At 46.0% G+C, this 20,448-nt stretch overlaps 3 protein-coding genes and 1 long non-coding RNA gene across 9 annotated transcripts; 2 read left to right on the forward strand and 2 right to left on the reverse strand.

Annotated features, from left to right (window-relative positions):
* The first annotated feature begins 513 nt into the window (after positions 1-513).
* On the forward strand, positions 514-3,086 carry asgr1a (asialoglycoprotein receptor 1a). Its single transcript, XM_076035197.1, is given in 9 exon segments — positions 514-646; positions 779-883; positions 1,064-1,153; positions 1,230-1,295; positions 1,598-1,690; positions 1,778-1,932; positions 2,005-2,114; positions 2,628-2,748; positions 2,750-3,086. Coding segments are annotated over 9 exon segments (945 nt in total). The 5' UTR covers positions 514-543; the 3' UTR covers positions 2,852-3,086.
* LOC142894066 (RPA-related protein RADX) lies at positions 2,913-15,878 on the reverse strand. 5 transcript variants are annotated; one of them, XM_076035193.1, is made up of 19 exons: positions 15,796-15,878; positions 14,477-14,579; positions 13,687-13,864; positions 13,480-13,598; positions 12,937-13,071; positions 12,148-12,311; positions 11,900-12,056; positions 11,078-11,186; positions 10,685-10,776; positions 9,303-9,431; positions 9,092-9,196; positions 8,766-8,939; positions 8,196-8,320; positions 6,681-6,958; positions 6,550-6,597; positions 5,663-5,706; positions 5,307-5,558; positions 3,348-3,482; positions 2,913-3,270 (listed from the first exon to the last, which is right to left on the reverse strand). In XM_076035193.1, the coding sequence occupies exons 1-19, from the start codon at positions 15,856-15,858 to the stop codon at positions 3,146-3,148; spliced, it is 2,535 nt and encodes an 844-aa protein (XP_075891308.1). In that variant the 5' UTR covers positions 15,859-15,878; the 3' UTR covers positions 2,913-3,145. The 5 variants fall into 5 exon arrangements, with proteins under 5 accessions (XP_075891308.1, XP_075891307.1, XP_075891311.1 ...); XM_076035192.1 differs by having other exon boundaries at positions 6,550-6,600; XM_076035195.1 differs by lacking the exons at positions 2,913-3,270; positions 3,348-3,482 and adding an exon at positions 3,565-4,112 and having other exon boundaries at positions 6,550-6,600.
* A 50-nt stretch (positions 15,879-15,928) lies between these two features.
* LOC142894072 (uncharacterized) lies at positions 15,929-16,930 on the forward strand. The gene is made up of 3 exons (XR_012927767.1): positions 15,929-16,010; positions 16,248-16,304; positions 16,792-16,930. It is a non-coding gene; the product is annotated as an uncharacterized LOC142894072 (long non-coding RNA).
* Positions 16,852-20,111, reverse strand: ift46 (intraflagellar transport 46 homolog (Chlamydomonas)). Of its 2 annotated transcripts, none has more exons than XM_076035202.1 (5): positions 19,750-20,111; positions 18,528-18,724; positions 18,360-18,453; positions 17,641-17,772; positions 16,852-17,332 (listed from the first exon to the last, which is right to left on the reverse strand). In XM_076035202.1, the coding sequence occupies exons 1-5, from the start codon at positions 19,864-19,866 to the stop codon at positions 16,979-16,981; spliced, it is 894 nt and encodes a 297-aa protein (XP_075891317.1). In that variant the 5' UTR covers positions 19,867-20,111; the 3' UTR covers positions 16,852-16,978. The 2 variants fall into 2 exon arrangements, with proteins under 2 accessions (XP_075891317.1, XP_075891316.1); XM_076035201.1 differs by having other exon boundaries at positions 18,528-18,805.
* Positions 20,112-20,448: the final 337 nt, after the last annotated feature.

Below are 20,448 nucleotides of genomic sequence, written 5' to 3' on the forward strand. Positions count from 1 at the left end.
GTATCCTCTTGAGTATCTCACTGCCGGGCCAAGTGTCCTGGTTTTTGACAATCAAAATATGGTCACCCTATTCTACAGCTTCTCTGTAGCATTTCAATCAGGCTCAGTCCCTGGCTAGCTCAGCCCCAGAGGAGGACTGATGCACCACACGCTGAACCTTCAGTCCAAAAACACCAAGGCTCTCATGATGTGACTGAGACACAACACACTGCTCCGAACCTCACTGCACCACCACCCCCAACTAAAGATGGCTGCTGCACTCTTCTTGTTCAAGAAGTGCTGCCATCTTGTTTGGATGACGTCGCTGAGAGCCGGAACACAAAGCTCTTCTCCCATCAGGTCTAATTCAGTGAAATTAGCTAAATTTAAAATAAAAAATAAAATAAAATAAATGCTCCCTAATGTAATATAGCAAATGATGCAAATGTTTCATACAATTAGACATGTTTTAATAGGAGAGAGATTTTGTCACACACACACACGCACACATGCTGCTTTCCAGTTCAAAGTGCGTCGCTGCTATGGTCGATGACCCTCATCTGAATGTTTGGACAGTCAAACGGATTCCTCGGACTGAAAACAGGCACCATGACCACTGAATACCATGACGACAATACCGAAGAGAACAGCTTCTTCAGGACCAAAGGTATCCATCTGTCTGTACCGCCGTCTGTCCGTCCGTCCACTCGTCCACACTGTTTTTGTCTTTGCCTGTGAGGAATAACTGCAATCCATCTTCTTGTCTACCTGTCTGCCTGTCTGCCCGTCTGTCTGTCAGAGTCTCTGTTCTCTCAGTCCACCGTCTCTAGATTCAGACAATGGTTGATCCCTGGCTTGACTGCAATACTTATCTTGATTATCATTATCACCCTTGGAGCTACCAGTGAGCATGCGCACACACACACACACACACACACACACACACTGGCATCATCTGATAAGTGTCAGTTGTCTTTATGTTGGTATTGGAGGCAGTTGTGAACTTGGCCACTTCCTCCTGAAGGAGGGAGTTACTCTGTCATGAAAATGAAAGAGGCGAGATTATGTTTATGTCTCTGCTTAGATACAAGCACAAGGGGCAGACTGTGGTTTCTGGAGAACAGTGTGTCCAATGTGACAGACGTGCTAACTGTCTCTCATCGGATGAACAAAGGTAACGTAGATGCCTACAGCATTTCCCCGCTCCAGAAAATCAGCCCAAGCTGGTCACGATAGCTTTTCTGTTCCAGAGTCAGCCAAAGACCTCCGTCGGCTCAAGTTCGCAGTGGAGAGGCACAATGAGGAGCTGAATTCAGGTCATATACACAGACACACACATATGTCTGCCCGTTTTTACTGTATGTACTTATATAAGCTTTCCAGGTGAACAGCTATACAAAGACCTTCACTCTAACTAAAACCTAATCTCAGACCATGAATCAATTCTTCTGGCCTTCATGCTCAGATTTCACCATAAAGTTTTAGGAAGCGAGAACCAGCAAAAATGTCACGTTGTCTTGCCACATTCCTTACGATGCCATACAACTAGAGCTCACACATCATCAGTGTTTGACTGTGAAGAGAATTGTGTGAGTGTGTGTGTGTTTGTGTGTTTCAGTGGGTGAGGCTCTGAACCACCTCTCTGCTTTGGAATCCCTCAGTCACACTATTGCCTCAATCAAATGCAACCTTGATCGCATCATGAACAATGGTAATAACCCCCCCCCCCAAACACATGTACACACACGCACACACCCAACCCAATGCTGTCCAATCCTGTCCCCTCCTTGTCCCCCAGGCTCCCAGGATCTTGGCTGCTGTCCTCTTGACTGGGTGTCTTTTGAATCGAGCTGTTACTTCTTCAGTAAATCAATGTTGTCTTGGGACAAGGCTCGGGATTGGTGCAACACCCGAGATTCCCACCTGGTCATATTGCACGAAGACAAAGACTGGGTGAGACGCCGTCGCACAGAGCCGGTCAGACATCCGCCTCGTCCCGCTGACTGTCCGTCTGTCCTTCTGCAGAAATTTGTTACGGCCCACACCTCAGGACTGTTCCACTGGATCGGTCTGACTGACGAGAGGACGGGGCAGTGGGAGTGGGTCAACCAGACACCCTACGTCATGAACCGCATGTGGGTCTAAATCTAAACGTAGTGACACCCCCATCTGTCATACACGCAAGCAAAGTCTGTTCCTTTATGATCAGGAGCCTCAGCACTGCGTCACCCAATCAGAGGCAGAGAACCACAGCCAATCATGGTGTTTAGAATAGAATAGAATAAACTTATTTTATTGATCCTCCAAGGGGCGGATTTTGTGTTGTTACAGCAGCAATAGAGACACAAAGCAGAAACAGCATCAATGTTTTGTGTGTCTACATCAACAATAAAATGTAATAAGTAAGAAAACGATAAAAACAAACAAATAAGTACGATAAAAACCCAGGTACAATTTAAAGTGCTTGGGCTTTGTGTGTGTGTGTGTGTGTGTGTGTGTGTGTGTGTGTGTGTGATAATTTAACTCGGCACTGTTGAAGGTGCTCCCCTTATATTTCTTAATCGACAGAGTGACAGTGGCTGTTGACTCCCTTCCACTTGCACTAGCCAGCTAGCTGCATCTGTGCTTTGTGCTGTGTGCGTCTCCAGACGGTGGAAACCGGGTCAGCCCGATGAATGGACCGGTCACGGCCAGTTCCCCGGAGGGGAGGACTGCGCCCACCTGCACCACGATGGGCGGCTCAACGACCTGCACTGCCCAACGCCGCTACGCTACATTTGCCAAAGACACAGCATACGCAGCTAACGAAGCTCCGCCTCCGCCTGTGTCCTCCTGCCAGTGGACCTCGGTGACGCATCGCTCAGAGATGTAAGAAGACACAAGACGTGCTTGTTTTGGTTGATGTGAAAAAATAGGCATTTTGTTTTTGCTAAAAAAAAAAAAAAATTTTAATCAAAATGAAAATGAGAAACGTTGACAGTAGCAGAGAGAAAGTCATATAAATTATTTATCATCAATAACAGGTGATTTGTATAACATGCATGTGAAACTTATGAAAACACTATGAATTAAAAATAAATATAAAAATAAATAGATAAATAAAAAAAACTTTATGCTTTGAAACACCCATTGTGTGTGTGTGTGTGTGTGTGTGTGTGTGTGTGTGTCAGCCCTCCAAGAGAAACACTCGGCTTAGTATAATTTCAGTGGTGGCGCCGCCCAGGTGACACACCTCCAGGACACATATGAGCCTCTGATTGGCCAGCTGTGATGCCATTTCAATGAGGTCAGCTGGAAGAGAGAGACAAGAGTTTAGTTTTAGAACGTGTGTATGTGAGCGTGTGTATTCGTGTGTGTGTGAGGCGGACCTGGTGAGGGTGGGGGTGCGTGTGAGGAGAAGGCTCCGTGCGACAGAATGGAGAGCCAGGTGTTGGCGTGCTGATGCGAGGTCGGCTGGGCGTCAGGCAGGAAGACGGCGTCCACGAGCACATCGTCGGACAGCGCTGCACAGACACAGAGAACCAGAACCCTCAGAATCAGACTCAACAGAGATCCAGTAAGAGCAGGGCTAGGCAAAACTCTCTGACTGGTGGGGACACAGTGGGTTCTAATATTTGACAGAGGGGCCGGAGCAGCAGCAGATGGATGGAGTGTTTTGGTGGCTCAACTCATAGGAGAGAAAAACACATCCTGGGATATGCAGAAATATGTGCTTTATATATTTGTCTATTGAAAATCAAAAAAAGCATTACCACAAAATGTGTCTTGGAAGCCCCAAGGTATTTAGCTCTTTATTGAAATGATTCTTAAAACACAGAAAAAATGGATGAGATGCAGCTATTTTATGACTTAATATCATTTCTTCAAGTTCGGCGGCCGGATTAAAAATCTTAGCAGGTCGCATATGGCCCCCGGGCCGTAGTTTGCCCAGGCCTGAGTGAGATCCTGACAGCTGTCAGGACCGCACAGACTTGCAGCGCTGGGTGAAAGTGGAGTGAAGGTGAAAGAACCTCTGTGGGCCGACCAGAAACCACAGGAATGTGGATAAGACAAGTATAGCAGTGGCCATCTTATTTAAAGTACAGTATTACCCACAACCCATTGCAGTAAAGGTCAGAGTGGTTGAAAAACTACTGTAGTGTGAGAGTCAGAAAAAAACAGAAAGAGCATTGAGACCCTGAGATAGATGGATAGATGGATAGATAGATAGATAGATAGATAGATAGATAGATAGATGGGTGGGTGGATAGATGGATAGATGGATAGATAGATGGATAGATGGATAGATAGATGGGTGGGTGGATAGATGGATAGATGGATAGATAGATAGATAGATAGATAGATAGATGGATAGATAGATGGATAGATGGATAGATAGATGGGTGGGTGGATAGATGGATAGATGGATAGATAGATAGATAGATAGATAGATAGATGGATAGATGGATAGATAGATAGATAGATAGATAGATAGATGGATAGATAGATGGATAGATGGATAGATAGATGGGTGGGTGGATAGATGGATAGATGGATAGATAGATAGATAGATGGATAGATAGATGGATAGATAGATGGATAGATGGATAGATAGATGGGTGGGTGGATAGATGGATAGATGGATAGATAGATGGATAGATGGATAGATAGTTGGGTGGGTGGATAGATGGATAGATGGATAGATAGTTGGGTGGGTGGATAGATGGATAGATGGATAGATAGATGGGTGGGTGGATAGATGGATAGATGGATAGATAGATAGATAGATAGATAGATAGATAGATAGATAGATAGATAGATAGATAGATGGATAGATGGATAGATAGATAGATAGATAGATAGATGGGTGGGTGGATAGATGGATAGATAGATGGATAGATGGATAGATGGATAGGTGGATAGGTGGATAGGTGGATAGATAGTTGGGTGGATAGATGGATAGATGGATAGATGGATAGATAGATGGGTGGGTGGATAGATGGATAGATGGATAGATAGATGGGTGGGTGGATAGATGGATAGATGGATAGATGGATAGATAGATGGGTGGGTGGATAGATGGATAGATGGATAGGTGGATAGGTGGATAGATTAAAAAAACAAGAGTAAGATGTTCAAAAGGCAGTCTGTTGAGATATTCAAGGTTTTAAAACCATTAGTGCAATATTTGCAATATATATTGAGTCCTTTAAAAAGTCCTATTATTATATATGTTACATTATCTGTCCCACAGCAAGGAAGACTTCAATAATGGCTCAAACCTGAATGAACTTTTCAAGAGACAATATGCAAAAAACACAAGTTAATGCAAGTTAATTCAAACTCACCTTTCAGTCTAAGAGTGAAATAATGGTCACAGGCAAAAGCAAACTTCCTGCCGGTGTGCAGCTGCCCCTCAATGGCCACGGCGGCCACCTGCTCCTCCCTGCGGCCGTGGTCGTAGCGCATGGGCAGCGTCTCCAGGGCGACCGGGCGGAGAGCGGGCCGCTGGGGGCCGCCGGCGAAGGACGCAGCCTCGTCGTCGTCTGTGTCTCCGTCCTCGTTCCCCAGAAACTCCATGGAGGCCTGAAACAGGACCACTAGAACACAACACCTGTTACTGCTGCTGATGGAAGAACACAGCACAGCCTCCTCCACTGAGTGATAACTGGGTCGGTGAACTTTTGAGGGACAAGCGTCTCACCCGAGCAGTTGCTGTCTTCAGACTGCAGTGTGGCCGAGGGCTGCCTGAGGGCAGAACACACACAGCACCACCATCAGCACCATCAGCACCATCAGCAGCACCTTCAGCACCATCAGCTCCGCCTCCGATGATCGGGTCGACAGGACAGCAGTGCCGCCGCCGACACTATTATTGCTTTCATTGCTTTTGCTTGCTACAATACATTGGCAAGACTTTCAGGGGAACATGTAATAAATGGATACCTCACTGAAAACTTTTTTGCTTGGAATTTCCAGGCAGTATAGTGACAACATGGCTTTAAACTCCATTTTCACTTAGTGACAAAGCAGGTCATTCACAGCCATTTACATCTGAGGTGAGAAGACATTTTTGGTGAAAGATAATGCCTGGAAAATGTCCTAATCTTCTAGCCAGGCAGCATTTCAAAGAAGGTTGTAGGTTCGATTCCGGGCCAGGCATGTTCTCCCTGTGTCTGCATGGGTTCTCTCCGGGTTCTCCGGCTTCCTCCCACAGTCCAAAGACATGCACGTGAAGTGAATTGGGAACTCTGAATTGACCATAAGCGTATGTGTGAGAGTGAATCTTTGTTTGTCTCTATGTGGCCCTGTGATGAACTGGCCACTTGTCCAGGGTGTCACCCTGCCTTCGCCCTATGACAGCTGGGAGAGGCTCCAGCAGACCCACGCTACCCTGAGTGCAGGGAGAAGCGGGTATGAAAACGGATGGATGTATGATTGTCCTATGGTGTCATACTATGAATATAATGTCGACTTTTCCGGTACGCACAGCTAGTTTACCATCAGGGACAAACAAAGACACCTTGACTTGGAAGCAGATCAGTTGAGGAGCTTCTTGAAAGAGTTTGAAATCACAAAAACCCGACTCACTTCCTGCAGGGCGTGTCGGCTTGAAGCAGCTTCCTCCTCCATGACTTCCTGCTGGATGAGACATTCTGGCTGTATGACTGCTGATCAAAAGCAGGCAGGAGGTGATGACAAGCTGCTTTCAGTCATCTTACCTGGTCCGGCTGTACGGGTGGTGGGCCCTCAGCCTGCCGCTGTCTGAGGACGGGGGTGTGAAGAAGGAGGAAGAGGAGGGGGTGGAGCGGAGGGGCGACCTCAGAGGAGGAGGGGGAGGAGAGAGGGGAGGGAGGGCGGACGAGGTGGAGGAGGAGAAGGAACGGGAGGGGGAGGGGTGGGGGGAAGAGGTGGAGAAGCGCGAGGAGGTTGGTGGGGAGGAGGAGCGAGGTGGGGTGCAGGGTGAAGCTCTGTGGGTCCAGAAGAGACAGCGCTCCTCCTGCAAGACAAGCAGTCAAAAGTCTCATTTCCGGGCCTCCAGCTACTGCAACCTTGTGGTGGGAAAGTTTTTACATAGGATGAACCCCTAGAGTTGTCACCACTCGTTTTCAAAGGGATTCCACACATCAGCTTCAAAAAAACCACACGGCAAAAGAAAATACAGGCAATTAAATGAAAAATAATAGAGCAAGACAGGACAAACAAACCATCATTCAAACAAGTTGCAAACTCAGTTTGGTCAATAACAAGTGGAGACAGATTGAGTGAAAGCATGAAAAAGTTGTTTCCAAATAGGAAAATAGGGCCCGTGTAAAAGCAGCTTCAGGATGGAGACCATAAAAGACCCAGCGGAAGGAGAGTCCGGTCATTTGGAGCCTTGAACATGAATGATTTTCCAAGGAGAAGACTCATACACGAAAGTAGGGCTGTGTGATTAATCGATATTAATCACAGATTTATTAGTCAAGACGATGTTAAAAATCTTAAAATCTAATTTTATCTTGCATGCTTCCGGGCTTTGCGCTTCTTATTTTACAAAATGTGAAAGTTTTGGAATTTATTTATTCATCGCTGATCAGATGATAGAAAAAGCTTTTATTTTTTAAAGTTTGGTGAAAGTCAGTTCAGTTTACTTTATCCACAGGGAGAATCATTTGTGTTTGGTTCTCAAGTTTTCACTTTATTCCCAAATAAGGGAACTTGTGTAAGGAGAAGCTATTTTAAGCTGTTTATTTTCAAGTGAAGTCTGGTGACAGTAGAAAACACTTTACTAAACCCAAAGAGGATTTACAGTATCTTTCAGTTGCACTGCATTCCCAATAGGGACATTTGTTTGTTATTTTTCTTTAAAAATAACGATAAAATATTTGAAATAATTTATTCCATCGTCTTTTGTAGTTTTATCGAAAAATCAAAATAAGAAAATTGATTTTTCAGAAAATAAATTGGGATTTTATTTTTGTTTAAAATCGCCCAGCCGTAAAAGAAGGTTGAGCTTAGTGCCTGATTTGATAATTGGAGGCAAGTTGGACAAAATATTGCTTAAGATGGGGGAGGGGGTGAAAGTAAATACATTTAAGTATAAATATAAATATAAATTGCAGCCAATGTGTTACCATGAATGTACAGATGGAAATGGAAGATTGTGGCACACTGAGCTGCGATGGGTCCGATCAGGACATTCAAGACTTCACGGTTACTTGTGAAAGCTCCTATGAGGTGTGACAGCGGCTGACCTCTCCTCTGCGGCTGTGGGCCACCATGGTGACAGTGGCCTGGATGCACAAGGTCTGCCGCTCCCGGTAGCACAGTCTCTCCACTTCCCTCTCAAACTCCGCCCCTCTGACCAAGCCTGGCTTACCTGCACACACACACACACACACACACACACACACACACACACACACACACACGTTGTGTGACATTGACATTTAAAGGTCCAGTGTGTAAAATTCAGCTTGATTGATGATTTTCATATTGGTAAAAAAAAACTTAACACACTGCCCATAAATACATTAAGAAATGTGTTTGCTCACAGTACAATAAAATTCATTTGGTTTTCCTGCCCTTAGAATTGTACTGATATACATAAGAATATACATAGAGCAAGGCTCTTGCTCAGAAAGCCTCAAAGGGTCTCCTGTTCTTTCAAAAAGCTAAAAAAGAAATGACATATTATTGTCACTAAAATGTCCTTCAGATCATCTTGTCTAACATTACATCTTTAAAAATATTATTCACCATTTCTTTTGGCCAATATTGGTATATTTCAATACAAGTCAATATTCGGGGGTGGGCTGGCTAACCTTGCCGGCTACTCATGAAGGCTTCGAGGGAGGTTGGAGGAGGCGGGAAGACGTAGAAGCCTCCCACCACGGCCCTGCTCAACACCCGTCTGTCATCCTGGCTCCGCAGCCACTGGAGGAAGCGCTGCACCGGCCGCAGCTTGCGGTAGCTCATCCGCGAGTGGTGGCCCAGGCCTGTGGATGCGCCAGCAGGTCAGAGGTCAGAGGGAGGAGGGAGGAGGGAGGAGGGAGGAGGAGGAGGAGGAGGAGGAGGAGGAGCTGCTGCTGCGCGTCAGAGCAGAGTAGACCGGTGGTGGGGGAGGAGGAGAGAGTGGGGGGGGGGTTACCTGTGCAGTACACCTGCGTGTACACTGTGTTGGTCAGGTAGAAGGTCACTCCCGTCCAGCCGGCTGACCTGACCACCTTCAGTCTGGTGCACACCACCACCGACACTGAAACAGACAAAGAGTCGGCTCAGCGCTGCTAGCTAGCGTCACTTTAGCTTTTAGCTCGTGGTGTCTTCTGGTCGGGGGGGACACCGGGCCGGGCGCGTCTTACTCGGGTGGAGCTTGTTGTGGGCGTCGGGCTGCGATGTCGAGAAGAGCTTCAGCACGACGGGCCGATCGCTCGAGCCGTCCTCCAGTCGCAGCCAGCGGTACTCCGAGACTTCCCCCTTACTGCCACCGTCTGCCGGCCAACACACACACACACACACACACACACACACACACACACACACACACACACACACACACACACACACACATCCAGAAAGGATTTTTTCGCTAATGATATGCAGGCACAAAAACACCCAGAAATGCGGCCCCTGAGGAGTCAGAAGCACTAAGTTGCGCTCTAGTGACCTGACCGCACGATGGATCGTCAGACCAGAAGTTGAATTTCTGACGGAATACTTTTTATATTTTTGTTGTTGTCAAAAAAACACACACACTGGTTTCCTCCTGAACTCAGGCCAAGGAAGAGACAGTCGCACACGTCTCTCCAAACATCCCCACAGCCCCAAGCACAGCACACACACCTGTCCGGGGGCTCTGTCGTCCTCTAATAGGGGAAGTATAACATGTTTGCCCCACACTAACAGCAACACGAACATGAATAAACAGTGGAACACATAGAAAACTGAACACACGTCAGGAATGTTATAATATAATTACGAGTGTGTTTGATTGTGCGGCAAGAACGAAGCCGAACCTGAGAATAATTTTAATTAGTTTGATTTCACAAAGAGGAACTCTGGCGCTCCTGAGTGCTCCCATGCGTTCTCTGGTCACGATTGCAAGGCAGTCAAGGTACGTCAGTATATTTACATAGATTTCATTGTGTTATATATGTAACAGTAAGCGCCACCTGAGTGTGATTTGTAGCTGTTCAGTGGCGGATCTGATCGAGTAAGTGCAGGTTTCAAGTGGAAGTGAACTTGTAACTTATCAATGTTTTGCGTTCTTAATAAATAAATAAATGCATAAATAAATAGATTTTATATTTGATAAGTTGTGTGTGTATGATATTTCTTCTATAGAAACACCGCTCATCATCAGAGAGAGTCGCTCTGAGGCCAGAAAACACTTGACAGACGGAAACTGCGCCTGGTTTTGGCTGGCGGTGTTTACGTCAGTCAGATTACGTGCGGACGTGGATCTTCGTGGATCTGCCGCACGTTTGCATTGAAGGGGGGTCAGTTTGAATGTAATGGCTAATTCAAGAACATTCAAATGAGTCTGGTGCAGTCCTGCCGCTTTTCACCTTTGCGTCCGCTCAGTGGGAAGGAGGACGTGCTGTTTTTGGGGCTATTTACACGGATTTTCTGCCGCAAAAGCCGCGCAATCGCTTTGTGGATCTGGCCCCTTGTGTGCTGTGCGGAAGAGGTATAATGAGAGTAAGCATGTGACCATGTGACCACATTCACCACAGCAACGCACCCTGGCTCCTGATTCGCTCCGCTCGTCCTGAGAAGGTGAGGAGGCCAATGACATCGCAGACGTCTCCATGGGGGCGGTCCAGGAGCTCCTTGCTGCCAGGAGGAGAAGTCAGGGGCTGTGTGTGTGTGGGTGTGTGTGTGTGTGTGATTGGATGAGTTTGTGTTTGTATGTGTATGTGTTTGTGCATGTGTGTATGTGTGTGAGTGTGAGTGTGAGTGTGTATGATTGTGTGTGTGTGTGTGTGTGAGAGAGAGAGTGTGTGTGCGTGTGAGTGTGTATGAGTGTGTGTGAATGTGTGTGAGTGTGATCGTGTGTGTATGAGTGTGTTTGCGTGTGTGTGTGTGTGTGTGTGTGTGTGTGTGTGTGTGTGTGTGAGTGTGAGTATGTGTGTACCTGGTGTAGAAGGTGTAGGTGGCAGCAGGTGGTAGATGCTCGGGCAACACAGATGCCGGGCTGAGGACGGAGATGCGTGCAGCTGGATTCCTGCTGTTGACGCTGAGCTCTGAGGGGTCAAAGAGTGAGAGGCTGCTCTCAGTCCTGCAACAGCTGCAACAATCAGTGCAAGATCTCCACTGTGTGCTCGGGATCAGAGTCGGGCTTCAGTATCAAGTCCTCAGAGATCCAGAAATCCACGAGCCACCAGTCAGGAGGTTAAAACAACAAGCCGAGTCCATCAGAACTCAAGTTCTTAACAGTTCCCTTCTATCAGCCCCCCACCAGGGGGCAGTCAGGTACTTTTTGTGTACATGTGTTTACCTATTGTTGCAACACTTCATTCTTAACTCTTTAATTCATAAGGTATTCAATAGCTGAGGCACACTAGGTGAACTACATATATGGGTGTGCCAAGCATAGGGGGCAGCACTGGGAACGGTTATGGGTTTTTTTTACCAGCAGCCATCGTTTGTTTGTTTTCTTGCCAATGGAGGAACAAAAAAACTCAAATCTTTGCCGGAACACCGGACTCAGTCGTATTCCTGTGTAAATGATTTCTTCCTTTCTTTATAATTCACCCTTTGCACTCATTGAAATGCTTCTCTTTGCACCGCATATGCTGTTTATACCATGCAAATTTCCCCAATGTGCGATAAATAAAGGAATTCTTCCTCTTCTTCGTTCCCTATGTGCCTTCGTGGCTGTTTGATTTGATTTGATTTTGTTTGTTTAGTACTGATAAAGGTTTTGATCAATGAAGAGGACAAATGGCCACTGTACCTATGTCCTGCGACTCCGCCTCGAAGCGCCTCTTGACGCGATAGTGGCTCAAGCTGATGATGTCCCCAGGGTCCAGGCAGTTGTACCAGCTCAGGCACACGCTGTTCCACAATACCACACACACGCTTCCTGTGTGGTCGCACACCTGGATCACAGCCTGGACGCACGCACAAAACGGATCTGGGTCAGTCGCCGTGTCCCACACGGGTTCCGCCCCCTCTGCCGTGAATCAAGCGGCGTCCGCTCACTTTGTAAGGACAATCGCAGTTCTGATCGGCTCTCCCAAAGTACATCAAGTGGGACTTGTTGAGGACGCGCACGATCAGCCGGTGGCAGACGGTTCCCCTGACAACTCTGCGTCCCAACTGGAAGGACTCGTGCAGGTAGGACACGGTGACAGCGGGGCGCCTCCCTGTGGTCACACACTTTATCAACATCTGCATCACTGACTGCTACACTGAACATCCTCTTTGTTGTTATTCATGCGATAATTATTATTCTTAATATATATATATATATATATATATATATATATATATATATATATATATATATGTATATATATATATATTAAGTAAGTATTAAGTAATGTATATACACATACATACATACATATATATATACATATATATATATATATATATAAAACGGGACATTATCACAATAATTCGATAATTAAGAAAATAACGGCGTTACAAAAGAATTACACCGTTAAAATTATATTGCATTTTATTTTATACTCTAGACAACACAGAACATTTGCATGCGTTTTCACAAATACAAATTATAATTACGATTAATTAATTACAATGGTCAGAATTAATTCAATTAATTTTTTTAATGAAGTCCCACCACTAATATATATATATCTATATGTGTATATATACATATACATGTGTGTGTGAATATATATGTAGATATATATATGTATGTATTCAGGGGGTCTCATGAGTTAATGGGTGGGGTCTGACCCCCCTGGACTCCACTGTATTTCGCACGCTGGCTTTGAACATGAGCAATAAAAACTCTGGCCCGACCTTCCTCTTCCTCCTCTTCCTCCTCCTCCTCCTCCTCGGTGGGCGGAGCACCCCTCCACGCGTCCCCACTGTAGTCCACACTGTTCCACAGTGGGAGGAAGACGCTTCGATTGGCTCTGAGAGGGACCAGAGGAACTGTGGGCGGGCAATCACACATTCAGGGTCCTGCTGGTTTCAATGTAGCGCCTGAAGTATCTTGCGCCATATGAAAACAGGAATAACATGCAGTTAAACATGTCAATAGGTTACTTCTATTTCAAGATCTATCTATCCATCTATCTATCTATCTATCTGTCTGTCTATCTATCTATCTATCTATCTATCTATGGTGTTGGACGATCTTTGCAGTTGCCCACATTAGCCACAAGACCTCCCTCAGGTGGGCCGGTGCCTTCCTGATGCTACACCTCTTTTGGAATAAACCTGCTCCTATATGATAAGGTGGGTGTCAATGATGGACCCCCCCCCCATCATTTGCACACCACTGCTGCTTGACAAAACACTGCATCAGCAAGGGGCGGAGAGGTGGGCGGAGCGTCCCACCTGCAGGTTCTGACGAGCCAAACCAAGGCAGAGTGTCACCGGCGTGGTGCCCCAGCACTGCTCCTCCTCCTCCCTCCACCACCACCACCTCCTCCACCTCGAGCCTGACAAGCTGGAAACTGGCAGGAGGACAAAACAGACAGCAGAGACAAAGATCAGAGCTGACAGTGCCGGTACAGCTGCTACCTGCGCTGTCCTCACCCTCACCTGTCTCCATTTCCGCATACTGGGTGCTGTGCCGCCAAGGCCGGGGCGAAAGTGGCGTTCCGCAGTCTGGAGCCTGAACGCAGCACGTTCCTCTCCACCAGCTGGTTCAGGCAGGGGTCCAGGGTGACCCGCAGTCGGCAGTCGCCATCGGACAAAGTGACGTCGTAGAGGTCGGCACCTGGAGACACAGAACAGGCCATCCCCAATCCTCTGTTCTGTATACCTGGGTAACCTCTTGTATATAACTATTAGACAGTAATGATAAGAAACACATTGTGATCCTCTTGCTAGTGAGCAAAAAGCTTATTACAAGAAAGCGGATGCAACCACAGCAACCTACTATGGAGAACCGGATTGAGGGGATTCATGACATCTACCAAATAGAAAAACTGTCTTTCTCACTAAGAACCCAGGAGGAAACATTCTGGTGGATCTGTACTAAATGAGCTGAATATGTTAAAATCAACTGGCTCTGATTTCTGTTCATCGACATGAAAACGTTGAAGGTCTTGTTCTTGCCTTTCCTGTCTCATTCTTTCCTGTGCATTTATCTTGAAAATAATTGTTACCAACTGAAAGCTTCCCCTATTCTGAAGCTGCCCTGCTGCCGCCCCGATTATTTGCTTTCACAGCAGTTGGAGTAATTATACAGTTTACATATGTAGTCAAACATGTTTGCCTATGATGATCAAATAAAAACTAATTTAAAAACCCAAAACAAAACGCCACTACTTCCGACAAGTACGATGCCGTGCTGACCGCCACAGAGACCTGGGGTCTTATGTCTCACCACTGAGGACAGCCTGGGGGAAGTAGACGGACGAGCCCTGGTCTCGGCTGTAGCGTTGCAGGTCCAGCGCCGTCAGCAACTCCCTGCAGACAGCAGGGGACGTCTGCCGGAGATAATGTGGACAAACATCACTGCGATTTTACACAAAAGCTATAATAGCGTTTTATGACATCATGAGTGTAAACAACATTAGACTATGAGAAGTGACCAGAGGGGGAAAGTGGCTAAAAAATATTCTGTTACTGTTCCTGAGAAGAATTTTCAGGTATTTGTACTTTACTTGAGTATTTCTTTTTCTGATTTTTTTGACTCCATACATTTGTACTCACATATCAGAGTGACAACATGTCTGATTTGTGGCCAGCGGATGTGACATTAGCCAACTGAAAAGTCTTTGTTGTTTCCTTTCCACTAAAACATAGTGTCTAAGTTATTTGTTAGTGGGAAGCAAAACAAAGAGGTCAGCGATGAGCCTTCGCTGTGTGAAAGTACATTTAGATTTCAGAAACTTTTCTTCTCTTTTGCAACCATTCCCCACAAGTCTCTGTTTGAATGCAGATGCCATATTATGCATTAGATTTGTGCATCTTTTCCTTTTTGTTGATAAACACATACAGCAACGCTTGGTGTCTCCATAACAATGTATAGCAGAAAATAAAATTAAAATGCAGCAGCCAACATCTTCACAGGAGCCTCAGAAGTGATAACTCGACTCTACTAATAGAGCTCCACCTAAAGTCCAAAGAATGAACCTCTGGTATTTACCTTGCTATAGTTGGCTTAACACTATTTATTATCATTCTTTAATATTTAGCCGTTTCGACACACGTTTATCAGCTGATGCTATCAGCGTTGTGTGGGTAAATTTGAAATGATCTGACAAGATCGAAATGTATTGATGCCACTTCTTCCCACTACCCCCCACCTGTGTTACATCCCCTGAAAACCCTTTCCCGCTCACGATAGTCTACGGATGTAAAGGCATTTCTGAAGTAAAAGAATTAAAAGTCCATGCATTGAGTGTTGCCGTGTTGAATTGGAATATCCGGAATATGAGTTTTTCATCGTGAGGGCGTGGTCAACTAAACATTTTAGATGAATTCGCACGGGTGTACGTCTGCGGAACAGAGCCACGTTAAAACAGCGGGGTTTTGAATGGAGTCTGGTGGTCGAACGTCAAGACTGTTAATCGATGCCAGATCAGGCGGGTCTCTGCGGAATGCAGTTGCAAAAGGCAAAAAAGAAAAGAAAATTAGCACGGGACAGACCCGCTACCGTCAAACAATACAACAGCAACTACAAGTAGGATACACTCAGACCTTTCCAGCCCCTGGTCTGGAGCGAGACAGCGTCCTGTGGAAGACGCAGCCTGTGGTCGCCATGATGAACAACGGCGTAAACAGTGCGGTGCATTGTGGGTGGGAAGGGGGGCGTGGACGTCAGAGACGATCACAAAATTTGACATGACGGCTTGTTGTCAAAACAAAAGGACCAGCAAGGGTGGTCAGTAATGAAGTACAAATACTTCGTTACTGTAAGTAAGATTTTTCAGGTGTACTTTATTTGAGTATTATCTCTTTCTGACGACTTTTTACTTTTACTCCCTACATTTTGCACACAGATATTTGTATTTTCTTCTCCTGACGTTGTAAAAACAACAACAACAACAACAACAACAACAACAACAACAACAACAACAACATACTTGTTAGTTTTTAATTAAAATATACAAATTCTATTCAAACTAATTTACTTTACAATTTAATTACAGTTGTTGCAGCTTGGAGTGGAGCAATTTGAACGATGCTGTTGGATAGTTCAATATAAGGTTAGTGGATGATATTTTAGAGGGAGATTATTAGCTAGGTTATAGTAGCTCAGCTTTGGGATCAGTGTTCAGTACTTTTTCAGTACAGAGGGAAAAATATGCAAATAACTGGTTACTGTAAGTGTCATACTGGTTACTGTGACTGGTCATAACTATTACTGATTACAGTTTAGTTGTACTGCAGTTAAAAAACTATGGTATTGAGAGTAGCAAAGCTGTTCAAAATGATCCGGGTGCTCATCAAGACCTTTGATCTCTGGTCAGTTGATTATTTTATCACATTTTTTCATTTTTGAAAAAATATTAACCAATCTGTTGTTTCATTAATGGCAATAAAAACTACTTTTGACTATTTTTTACTATAAGTACATTTCCAAACATGTACTTACTTCCTTTTACTTGATTGAAGCAGTTGAATAAATATTTTCACTTTTACCAGAGTATTTTTTCACACAAGTATCTGTACTTTCACTTTCACTTTCTACAGACTAAGGAGATTTTTGCCACCTCTGAGAAGCAGGCCAATATGACAAATTCACTCACAATATTTGTACAAACAATATTGAATTTTTTATTCTCTTCAGGAGACGCTGACTATTAACTCAGCCGATAATCTTAAAAGGCGAGAGCGAAAGGCTTTATTGAAACAGGAAAGAAGCACACGGTAACACGCTCTACCCTGTGTGCGTGAAGTGCTGCAGCCCTCTGAACTCCAGGTACAGGCTGAACAGCAGATGCAGCGACTGGATGCGGCTGCAGTTCACGGGGATGTCCAGCAGGGCGCATGCGAGGTCGGCGTACTGCGCCGTGCTGCAGGCCAGCGCGGCGGTGGGGGGCGGGTGGCGCTGCAACAGCTCCTCCAGCTCCGCCGGCCACTCCTGCATCAGGCTGTCGATGGAGGGCATGGGTCGGCTGTACTGCACGCTGGCCGGAGGTTTGGAGCGGTGCAGCGCGCTGATGCTGTCCACCCAGCTGTCCACGGGTCGGGGGTTGGACTGAGGGCAGGGGACGCTGGTCACCTTCTTTATCTGTAGGGTGGGAGATACGGAAGAGCGGCCACGGTCAGGGCCGCTGAGGCCTTCTCTGCTGGCCGAACGATACTCACAAAAGGATTTTGTTGTAAATGTGTCAATAAAATCATTATTCATAGTCTGTTCTGTCTGTTCCAAAACACTCTCCATGTGCTCCTGCTCCTGAACACATAGTGGCCCACCAGTCAAAAGGTTTGACCACCCCTGACTTAGTATGATGCCACTGAAGGCCAAGGAGTGAAACGCATGGCCCGCCACTGGTGTTTTTGGTGTGTAAGTGCGTCTGTTGGGTCTTTGTTGCACACCTCGGGGGTGCCGTGTTGTTTGCTGTCCTCTGACAGCCACAGTGACATGACTGTGGGGTCAGATTGCTTCACGCTGGGCTCGTCCAGCATCAGCAGCCCGAGGTCATCTGGCTTCCCATCTGGTCTTGGCACCTGAAGGAATCGACAGAACACGGCGGTGAGGATGCGCTAACAGTGAGTTAGCTCCCAGCTGCGGCGAGGGAGTAGGGGCAGGACCTCGAGGTAGTCTTGTAGTCAAGACCGAACCAACTGAGACCAAGACATTAGCAAGACTAGAGAGTATTGAGACTGTATAGACCAAAGAAAAACAACAAAACAGAACAAACAACCAGCATCTTTTTTAAATTCAAGTTTGCTTCTACATAAATGGAACAGCAACATTTCTTTTCAGCCAGGTATCTTTTAATAATTTTATGCAATATTTTGCTGCTTTGCCAGCTATTTTGAAGCATTTTCAAAAAAAACAACTTTGCTTCATTAAATTAAAAAACAAATGAACACGGAATATGGGGGCGTGTCACTCTGGGAGTGAAGCAACTGGATCCATTTCTGTTATTAACTGCCATTAAGTCTTGACGGGTCTGGAGCAAAAATCCCAAATGCGTCCAGTCCGACACAGAGACAAGAGCGAGTAAAAATGCCTCCAAGTCCAAGGTGAGACCGAGACCCTTAAAAAGTGGTCTGGACACCAAGACCAACCTTCAGTACCACAACACTACCTTGAGGAAAGCGTCGATGTCTCCGACGGCAGGGATGTACTCTGGGATGAAGGGCTTGAGGCTGTGCTCCAGCTCGATGGACTGAGGGGTGTACCTGCCAACACGGGACCACAGTGAGAGGACTGGACCCCACTGGCAGGAGCCGCTGCGAGGGTCTGGCCCGCTCACCTGGTGATGTACTGGAACAGCTCCTTGATCTTGGTGTTGACCGGCAGGTTGGCGTAGTCGGCTGGGTCGTACGCCCCCTCCGGCGCCCTGCTGGGCTCCGAGTCGTCCGAGTCCTCTTCATCGGAATCCTCCTCCTCGTCCTCGTCCTCCTCATCCGGACTGGCAGCCCTCTGCCGGCCTGCCGTCACACTCCCCGTCTGAGATTTGGGCTCTTCGTCATAATCGAAACTGCCACTGTTAGCCGACACGAGCCCACGTTGCCTTTTCCTGGAGTCCAACTGAAATGAAAGACTGTGCGGGTTAGCCTCATGGGGACCTTCTGCTTCTCTCTCTTGGCCAGCAAGAAGTCGCAGAGGACCAACAGGCTTCTTTGTCTACAGCGTTTGTTCCCTCTGCTGAGATATCAGGATTCCAAAAACCAAACCTGCGCTAAAATCTGTCATCCAGCTGCGACTTTTTCCATCAGCCCATTCCAGGAACAACTATGGAGCGTTGACAGCATCCACAGCGAAACTGTGTTTGCCTGGCTGCAGACTGACTGGCAGCATAGTTATTGGCCATGGCCATGGCCATGGCGATTATAGCCAATATTAATAGTGAAAACATCAACGCTGCAACAGATATCAACACCCATCACTGTTTGTTCCATTTATGTCCTTGTGTTTTACTACTGACAAGACGAGTGACGGCCAGGCAAGCAGGGAGTTCCTGCTTTGTCACAGACAATTGCATTTTACGCAAAACGTAATGTGATCCATTTAAAAAAAAAAAAACAACCTGTTTTCAGGAAGATAATTTCACTACGATTAAATAACATTCCATATGTTTAAGCATTTATTTTGACACAGTTCGTGGGTCCACTTGTCAGGATCGAGGTCCAGCCATTTCATCCTGACATCTCAGCTCAACAACATAAACAAGGTGGGGGGAAAAAAATGAAGCACCACGTGATACTGCCCTTGTTTGCAATATGCTTTCTGACCACTAGGCGCTACATGTTTACACCGTCGACTCGCCCTAAAAGCATCCCGCTGCGGGCTCGGAGGAATTAGTTACAGGCTCGCTTCGAAAACATCTTACTGAATTATCTCCCCTTTATGTGGCTCATTATTCTTCAGCGTAGAATAATAAACTCGACCAGTTTACTGACTCAGTGTGCAAGTCTACGGACTTCAGGTCAACAGGTCTGAGGTCCGCACCTCTGAAGCCTCCTGGTCTTTACCTGTCTCTGGCCGTAGGCACCTGCCACCTCATCGACGTCATCCGCCTCCAGGCTCTCGTCGTACGGCTGGTTGGCGAGCAGCTGGCGGCCCGTTCTGAGCCGGTCTGGCCGCTCCATTAGGCCGATCGACGGCTTAGCCCCGCATGCTAACGGAATGGCTAGCGGAGACTGTGGCGTTTAAAAACCTTCGAGTCCACAAAGTAATGGACGCAATGGAAATGTTCGTCAATATTCGGAGATGTTCTCCCTTTTGTAACTGGCTTTATGTTTCAGACTAAGTCCGAACCGTGTCTGACTTCGAACCCACTGACTCAACTAGAACGCTTGGTCGCGACAGCTACTTTGCGGTATCCTAGCAACTAAGCACGCGATGCATTGTGGGATTTTTCTTTCTCTCTCTCTTTTTTTTTTTGTAAAATTAACTTTATGTAACCGCAATGTTTATCAGCTGTTAAGGTGTAAAAGTGCCAAAAAAAATCAAATAATTATCAAATAACCCAAATCTGCCATTAATTAGTATTAAATACATACATTTGTACTGAATTAAAATGCCAATTCATTTTTTAAATATCCCGCCTCGTCATAAATCGAGTTTGTCGATTGAACTAGATTTATACGGGAGCTGGAATTTTTAAACAGGTCAATTATCCTATGTGTTCGGTTTGTGTGAATTGGCATTTTAATGAATTGATGACATCT

The sequence above is a fragment of the Nelusetta ayraudi genome, unplaced genomic scaffold (assembly GCF_046127955.1).
Source record: "Nelusetta ayraudi isolate G7.1 ecotype Tasmania unplaced genomic scaffold, CSIRO-AGI_Nayr_v1 ptg000042l, whole genome shotgun sequence".
Classification (NCBI taxonomy): Eukaryota; Metazoa; Chordata; class Actinopteri; order Tetraodontiformes; family Monacanthidae; genus Nelusetta; species Nelusetta ayraudi.